General features: G+C 41.1%; 1 protein-coding gene across 3 annotated transcripts in view; it reads left to right on the forward strand.

Moving 5' to 3' along the window:
* Window positions 1-1,523: 1,523 nt before the first annotated feature.
* Window positions 1,524-8,862, forward strand: part of LOC143482837 (cyclin-dependent kinase-like 1) — a 12,190-nt gene continuing 4,851 nt past the window's right edge. For 2 of the 3 annotated variants that reach the window (XM_076981391.1, XM_076981393.1), the window contains exons 1-7: window positions 3,792-3,851; window positions 3,949-4,147; window positions 4,339-4,460; window positions 5,187-5,259; window positions 5,919-6,009; window positions 7,220-7,420; window positions 8,034-8,116. In XM_076981391.1, coding sequence (XP_076837506.1) covers window positions 3,826-3,851; window positions 3,949-4,147; window positions 4,339-4,460; window positions 5,187-5,259; window positions 5,919-6,009; window positions 7,220-7,420; window positions 8,034-8,116 — 795 coding nt within the window. In that variant the 5' untranslated portion in view covers window positions 3,792-3,825. Of the gene's footprint in view, window positions 1,962-3,791; window positions 3,852-3,948; window positions 4,148-4,338; window positions 4,461-5,186; window positions 5,260-5,918; window positions 6,010-7,219; window positions 7,421-8,033; window positions 8,117-8,862 lie in introns of those variants that run through there. The other variant, XM_076981392.1, reaches the window with a different exon arrangement.

Consider the following 8,862-nt stretch of genomic DNA (forward strand, 5'->3'; position numbering starts at 1 on the left):
TAATAACTTTAACCAGAAATGCAAATTATTATCGAATAATCTTATTACAGATATGCGTTACAGTGTTATAACCATATTGTAGCTCTACAGAACCAACACCAACCAAAGGTGACCAGCATCCCTCCAGTTATCCAAGGTAGGATTAGGGTCAACCCAGTGTAGAGACCCATGTTGGGTTAGGATCAACCCAATGTAGACATGTGGTAGTATAAAGAAACACATCTCAAAAACCGGGGAAGGAATATTTACCTGACGAATTTTAATGTTGCTTTGTGTTCCAGGTTTGAAAAGTGTTGAAATTTAGGCTAAAGTACTTGAAAATGCTTGAAATAGTAACTACTTCGTTTCACAACAAATATCTGTCTGACTGAACAGTTCTCTTGTATTACATTAACAAATACGAGCCTCTTGTAATTCCAGGACGAAACATGAGAGAACGTGAAGACGTTAAGATTCGGCTTTTGAAAATAAACAACCATTAAATAATGTGAATAAAAAAGCGAATGATTTCGAATCGTTTCGAGTATATGTATAAATATTTAGCTTAATTAAGCTTAAGGTGCTGGAAAATATTGAAAACAGACAGCGCGCGACCAGGAGACCCTCGCGCAGGGGCGGAGCCACCGCGATTACGTCATTTTTGGCTCGCAGACACTCGCGACGCAAATATATAGAAGTATATAAGCCTTTACACTTATAAAGTGATGCGTGCAACATATTAGATGCCGCACCACTTGAAATTAACTCGCCATTAATGTATTGAACCAATATATATTTGTCTACTTATTTTTTTGCACTTTTTGTAATTTTTTTTTCTACTACTGGGATTATAACTAAAACAATTTGCTATATTTAATTTGCTCTTCGATTTAACCTATTTTACTGTACTTTGACCAACAAATGTTATTAATGTAACATTTACTGCCTGGTATGATTCGAAGCAGCTGTCACTTTTTTCTTGAGAGGGGGCGGTGACAGGATTAGGGTTTGAATGATATTCAAATATGCTGAACATGTTAAGCATATTTTATAAATATCTATTAGACTTTTTTTTAATTAAGTTTCTCTTGAACTGATGATTATATAAATCATGATATTGACTGATGAAGGGCAGTGTATGAAGCTTTGGATCACCCAGACCTTTTAAACAGCTCAGAGGTGCATCTTACAGTATGAACCTTCAACTGACAACATCTTTGGACATGAACAAGGGATTTTGAGTAAGTGACGGGTTTTAGCTGATAATCCATTGTGCGGTGCTGTTTGTATGACTTTGTTTTGAGAAATGCACTTACTATTGTGCAAATCTTCATGAAGATTAAAGAAATGCTCCAAAGCGCCTGAGGAAAACTGTAATACAAATAATATCCGTCTTTGTTCACACCGACGCCAACAAGCAAAGACACATAGGCCTATTCACACTCACACTCACACTCAAACTCACAATCACACTCATACATACATCGTCATACTCCTCTGACGTGTTGAGGGCGGTCCGTGACGTGGATCGGATGTAGCTCACGCGTTGCTAGATGCGTTGCTATGGTGCTTGTGCGACAGGTAGCGAGACAGGTCGAGTTTATTCTCAGCTGGATTACCTGGTCCGTCCAAAAATGTTTACGCGACTAGCCTCCATCAATCAGTTAACATTCACCACTGACGGTTGAATTCAATGTCTTTTAAATAAAGCTAGCTACCGGTAATATGTCCGGATGTCAGGTAATCGTTGCGTTTTGGAACAAACGTGCCGTATCTCACGGGTAGAGTCCTGGATTATAAAACAGGTCTGGACTGAAATTAAAGCTGAAACCAACGGAGCGAGAAAAGAAAGGGCCATACATTTAGTTTCTCGTTGTGCGTGTGGTATGAGGATGAAGCAGTCCTTACCTTTGGCATAATAATAATAATAATAATAATTCAGAAGGCTACTTTATACGGCATTTCAAACACTTATTTTTCGGGTAAGTGAAAAGAAAAACCCATACGATAAGATTATTTAAATTTCTTCTTAAAATGTAGTTACGTAACTGCTGTTCTAGTGTACGACGACGATCCAGTAGCCTTCACGTAGATATATATAATGTACTACATAGCTATATACTACTCTGAATTTCACATACCACCTATGTTCATTATACTCTCGGTGTCAGCTACTAATGGAATTTGCTCGACGTTATGGGGCATGTAGGCAGCTGAGCCCACTCTTTAAAAACCATTTAGCCAGCCCATTGAGTCGATGCATAGATAGTATTGGTGTGTGTATATATACACACACACACACACACACACACACACACACATACATATACATACATGCACGAAACACACACAAATTAATGGATAAAAAGCTGCACGATGTGTAATTAGAAAGCATGAAATTAAAGCCAGAAATCTAGGGTTAGAGATGGTTTTCTGATTAATTGTGTTGCTTTGTCAAATAATTGTAACGAAACGAGAATCAATAGCACTATATTGCCAAAAGTAGTTGCTCACCTTCCTTGATTCACATATGGGCTTACAGTAAGTGTCATCCCATTCTTAATTCATAGGGTTCAATATGACGTTGGTCCACCCTTTGCAGCTAGAATAGCTTCAACTCTTTTGGGAAGGCTGACCACAAGGTTTAGGAGTGTGTTTATGGGGATATTTGACCATTCTTCCAGAAGCACATTTGTGAGGTCTCCGCTCTAATTCACCCCAAAGGTGTTCTATCGGGTTGAGGTCAGGACTCTGTGCAGGCCAGTCAAGTTTATCCACACCAGAGTCTGCCATCCATGTCTTTACGGATCTTGCTGTGTGCACTGGTGCACAGTTATGTTGGAAGAGAAAGGGGCCAGCTCCAAACTGTTCCCACAAAGTTGAGAGCTTGAAATTTTCCAAAATGTCTTGGTATGCTGAAGCATTCAGACTTTCTTTCACTGGAACTAAGGGGCCAAGCCCAGCTCCTGAAAAACAACCCCACACCATAATCCCCCCTCCACCAAACTTTACACTTGGTCCAGTGCAGTCAGACAAGTACAGTTCTCCTGGCAACCACCAAACCCAGACTCATCCATCAGATTGCCAGAAGGAGAAGTGCGATTCGTCACTCCAGATAAAGCCCCTCCACTGCTCTAGAGTCCAGTGGTGGTGTGCGTTACACCACGGCATCCAACGCTTTGCATTGCACTTGGTGATGTATGGCTTGGATGCAGCTACTCGAACATGGAAACCCAATCTTTGAAGCTCTCTGAATTCCATGAAGCTTGACTGGATTTGTTGCACAAGTCGCATCCTATCACAGTTCCACACTGGAATTCACTGAAAGTGGCCCATTCTTTCACAAACGTTTGTAAAAACAGTCTGCATGCCTGCATGCCTATGTGCTTAGTTTTATACACCTGTGGCCATGGAAGTGATTGGAACACGTGATTCTGATAATTTGCATGAATGAGCTAATAATTTTGGTAACATAGTTTATCTCGATAGTTCTCGATATGCCATATCAAATAATGCTACCACTACAGAATCATATTATGTATTATCACCAATTTACTCCATTTGATGAAAAACAATAAATTACTCGGAGTATCCACTTTATGAAACGGTAGCTACCTAGATCCACTGGCCCCTGTTCTGGGTACACTTATCTTATAGTTTTATTTCAAATGTATTTATTTTTCAAATTTCAGACAGTTACACATCTGTTGGTAAGGACAATATATTAGTCTCCTCTACCCTGTTGATCACTATAGATGACAGCTCACTGGGTGGCTAACCATTCTCAACACTGAAGCGGAGATGTTGTGGTCAGTGTACATCGGCACGGTTAGGGACTGATGATTGATGACAACTAACGCCAACTGTGCATGGTGACTGATGCACATCAGCCTAACTGCACACCTGCGATGGTTCATTGTTATTTCTGAGTAGAGTAATGCAGCCTTGTATTGGCCTCTTTTTTTTTAGCTTTCATGAGCCAACATTTGTTATCCCTACAATGGAAAAGTATGAGAAGCTGGCTAAGATAGGAGAAGGCTCGTATGGGGTGGTGTTTAAATGCCGCAGCAGAGACACAGGTCAGATAGTGGCCATCAAGAAGTTTGTGGAGTCCGAGGATGACCCGGTTATCAAGAAGATAGCACTGAGGGAAATCAGAATGCTGAAGGTAACAGACTTCTCTGTAGGTCTCCTCTCCCTCTCTTTCTCTTCCCCCCTTCTCTCTCTCTCCCCCCCTCTCTCCCTCTCTCTTACGTTCTCTGGCTCTCTTTCTCCATTTGTCTGTTCTGTGCTTTATTATTCACTGATTGAACACTTCCACCAGGATGTCCAACTTTCATTGTGAATCTGACCCTGCAGCAGCTGAAGCATGTGAACCTGGTCAACCTTCTCGAGGTGTTCAGGAGGAAACGAAGACTGCACCTAGTGTTTGAGTTCTGTGAACAGACTGTCCTGAATGAACTGGAAAAGCACCCCAGAGGGTCAGTCTTTCTTCAAATGATATTTGTATTACTTTACCAGTGGTTTCTCCTTATGGTTGATATGTGGATTTCTGAACTCAGTGACCAGATCTGTGTGAATCTCTGTGGATCTGTGTGATGAACACACTTGCTCTGTAAGTGTCCTTTTCATTTGTCAGTGCTCTTGGAACTTTACATGTATTTAATAGGTTGTTCAAAAAACATTGTCAATTAACAAAATGCTGATTTAATTAACCCATTGCACAGACAGACAGACATTTAAGGGGACGTGTACAACACAGCAATAACATGAGACCTTTTCAAATGAATGACCTTGACAGTTTCTTCATCATAACTAATGAATGCTGCTGGCTAACTAGGAGAACCTTGGGATACCAAGAACTCACAGTCTTTAGTTCATCTGGCTGATCCTGTCTCTTGATTTGATTGTATGTCCGAAAAGTCCAGTAATTGCCTGATGACATCTGTCTGAAGTGCAAAAAGCGTCTGCTTTTGCATAGTAACCTTGGCTCTCTTTGAAAACAAAGGTGCCTGTTGCTATGGGAGAGGGATGTTTTGTTGCTAAGGGAGAAGGTGCTTCGTTGCCACAACAGTGTGTTTTTCTTCTAACACTACAAACACCTTTAAAAAAAAGAGGGAATAGAAATGAAGCTTTGATGTTTCCCGTTGGTGCTCCTGCATTCTCTGTCCTGACTACCATTCTCCGTCTTGTCCTGTGTCCTGCAGAGTCCCGGAGACCCAACTCAGAAGTATAATCTGGCAGACTCTTCAAGCTGTCAACTTCTGTCACAAACACAATGTCGGTCTCCCACCTTTCATGTTCAGTTATTACAAACCACACCTGAAAACTTTCATTAGTTTTTTACAGCATGCCGTAAAAACAGCTCTATCACTAGTGCTTCGTTAAACATTTCTTTAGCCCTATAGCATAACTACACATCACACTATATGTGACAGAGAGGGTGGGGTACTCAGCATTTGTCCTGGATTGATTTGGTCTGTCTGACTACAATGTAGTTTGTTTGCATGAAGGTATTATCATACAAACTAAATGTCCTACACACCTACACACGTGTGTGTCACGTGTGTGCAAGTAAACCCTGAAAAATGTTATTAGTGCTCAGTCCAAAATTGAGATGCCCACTCATTGACCCTGAGGTGTTCAGAAATTCTTGGCTAGTGGTAATTGAGTGCTCATTCAAATAATTACACAAATAGCTATGTGATCACATCTGAAATCTGATCACAGCTGTTGCATGCATGCCTTGTAATACCAGACAAACTTCAAGCTCTAAAAGTTGCATATTTTCTTTTCATATCTCATATGCCATTTGTATTTGTTTCAAATAGGGAGTTTAACTGGTAGTATGTGTATATATGCTCCAATGTGTCCAACAGTGTATTCATGTATATATGTATGTGTACAGTGTATTCATGTGTATATTTGTATGTGTACAGTGTATTCATCGGGATGTGAAACCAGAAAACATCTTGCTGACCAAGACGGGCGTCATTAAGCTGTGTGATTTTGGCTTTGCCCGCATCCTCAGTAGGTCCTTCCTCGTTCCCTCCGTCCTTCTATCTCTCCATCTCTGTTTGTGTCTCTCAGAGATGTTCAAAAGATATTGAGGGACGTCCATGTTTTCTTGAGTTACTAATGTCAACGTAAACAAAAATATTACGGAAAAAAGTTTTCTCATTAAGTCAAATGTGACACACATATCATTCCTTTAAAATTAATTGTTGTGAGTAAAATACTTACACACTGCCACAATTTATTTACAGTTAACTTAAAATGTCAATGGTTGTTTTGAAGTTTGTTTACAAATGGTTATTACGCTAATTGGGGCTACTATGCTAGCTGTAATGATGGCTATGTGGCTAATGTAAACAAAACAAACCTATCTGGGTGTGTTTTCAGGTGCCTTATGAGGTTCAAGTTTGATATGGTTGTTCCAGTGTCTTTAATTTGTTTCCCACATTCTTAACACATTGACTTCCTTCAGTTATGTCCAAGGACTTAACTCCCTGTAGCCAAAGGCTACTCAGTCGAAGCCATGGCAACCTCGTCTGTTTACATTTGACGCTTCTGTCCGATTTCCCTTGAGTGGCAAAATATAATGGGAAAATAAACACACAAAGAAAGTATTTTTTCTATAACTCTCACACAGCGTCTGGATTACGGACTGACGTTTATTGTCCGTAATTGAGTTGCTGTGAACGAGTCCAAGTTGAGTCATTAAGGACGAGTTTCAAGTCAAGTCTTTTTGTGACTTAGACTAGAATCACTCACTCGAGTGCCCATCTCTGGTATCTTTACCTCTCTGTTTATCTCTCTTCTCTCTATATATCTCTGTCACCTTGTCTCTCTCTTTCTGCCTCACTCTCCCTGTGCATTTATAAGCGTTTAGCATCCTCGCCTTGCTCATGACTTATTCATGCTGCCCACCTGTCACCTCTCATCACCTGTCATCAGCTATTGAGGGTGAACTCAAACTCTAACCCTAACTCTAATGCTAACTCTAACCCTTACCCTTACTCTAATGCTAACTCTAACCCCAACCTAACTCTAAGTGTACCAAAACCAGCCAGGATGTTAGTGCTGCCTGATCTCTGTTTACCTTCCTCATTCTAAGGTTTCAGTGTGTTGCTACCACAGGCTAACATAATCCATCATGAGCACATCACTTCATAATCCCCTCTGTTTGTAATGTGTGTATATACGTACATGTATTGTGTGTGTGTGCTCTGTGTGACAGCTGGTCCAGGTGATGACTACACAGACTATGTGGCCACACGCTGGTACCGAGCCCCAGAGCTGCTGGTAGGGGACACACAGTACGGTCCCCCTGTGGACATCTGGGCTCTGGGCTGCGTCTTTGCAGAGCTCCTGCATGGAAACCCCCTCTGGCCCGGGCGGTCTGACGTGGATCAGCTCTACCTCATCCGCAAGACACTGGGTACTATGTGTGTGTGTGTGTGTTTGTGTGTGTATGTGTGTGTGTGTGTGTGTGTGTGTGTGTGTGTGTGAGAGAGAGAGAGAGAGAGAGAGAGAGAGACTAGGTTAGCTTGGATAAATAAAGAAGGCACTGGGTGAAAGGGGAGATGACCTGATGGAGTTACAATACTAACCCTCACCCTGTTAGAGCAGCAAGAGATACAAGAGAGAGGGAGAGAGGAGAAACAGAAAGTTGGAGAGAAAGAGAGAGGGATATGGAGAAAGAGAGAGGGAGAGGGAGAAAGAGAGAGTGAAATGAAATATCTAAACATTTTTCAGGCACCTGTCCTGTTTCGTGCTTCACATGTAGCAGCAGACAATCGTGGTCAGTTTGCTTTCCGCAGCTTTAATATTTAAAAGGAAAAAGTTGTCAAAAGAATTGATGATTTTCTGCATGTGGTCGAATAAACAGGACAGAACAGTGTTATGTTGCTCACATGCTTCTCTCAAACTCAAAATATTTTTTTTAGCTCATGATAAACCAATAAGTGATTGGTCAGCTAATTTCCTGTCTATGAAGGGATTATGAAGCCTTTTACTTTTACTTCATGAAGCCTTTTTACTGTGACCTCTAGGTGACCTTATCCCTCGACACCAGCAGGTATTCCGCTCCAATGTCTTCTTCAGTGGTGTCAACATTCCTGAGCCAGACACAATGGTACACACACATATACAATCTCACACACACGCGCACACACACATATACAAACACACGCACACATATACAAACGCACACACACATATACAAATGCACACACACACATATACAATCACACACACATGCACACACACACATATACAAACACATACACACATATACAATCACACACACATGCGCACACACACATATACAAACACACACACACACACGCACACACACATATACAAACACACCCTTTATTATTGAAGAACATGAGGTTAGACTCCTGTTGCAAAGACAAAATAGTAGGAAAGCTGCAGGACCAGATCTTGTATCATCTGCCATCATGAAGTTCTGTGCTAATGAATTAACCTGTTTTTACTGATATTTTTAACTGGTCATTGAGGGAAAACAGGGTCCCTGCTTGTTTTGAATCTGCTATTGTTATTCCGGTGCCCAAGAAACCCATTATCAGATGCCTGAATGATTACAGACCGGTAGCTCTAACATCTGTGGTGATGAAGATCTTTGAGCGGCTAATATGCGACTGCCTGTCCAAAATGACCAGCCTGGACCCTGGTCAGTTTGAATACAGGGCAAATAGGTCGGTCGACGATGCTGTGTTCTTATGTTTACACTCCATCCTGCAGCACCTTGAGATCCCAGGCAACTATGCTAAGATTCTTTTTATAGACTATAGTTCGGCTTTTAATACAATCTTGCCCAGCAAGCTATTTTATAAGCTGCAGCAGATGGGAATTCAT

The sequence above is a fragment of the Brachyhypopomus gauderio genome, chromosome 19 (genome assembly GCF_052324685.1).
Source record: "Brachyhypopomus gauderio isolate BG-103 chromosome 19, BGAUD_0.2, whole genome shotgun sequence".
NCBI lineage: Eukaryota > Metazoa > Chordata > Actinopteri > Gymnotiformes > Hypopomidae > Brachyhypopomus > Brachyhypopomus gauderio.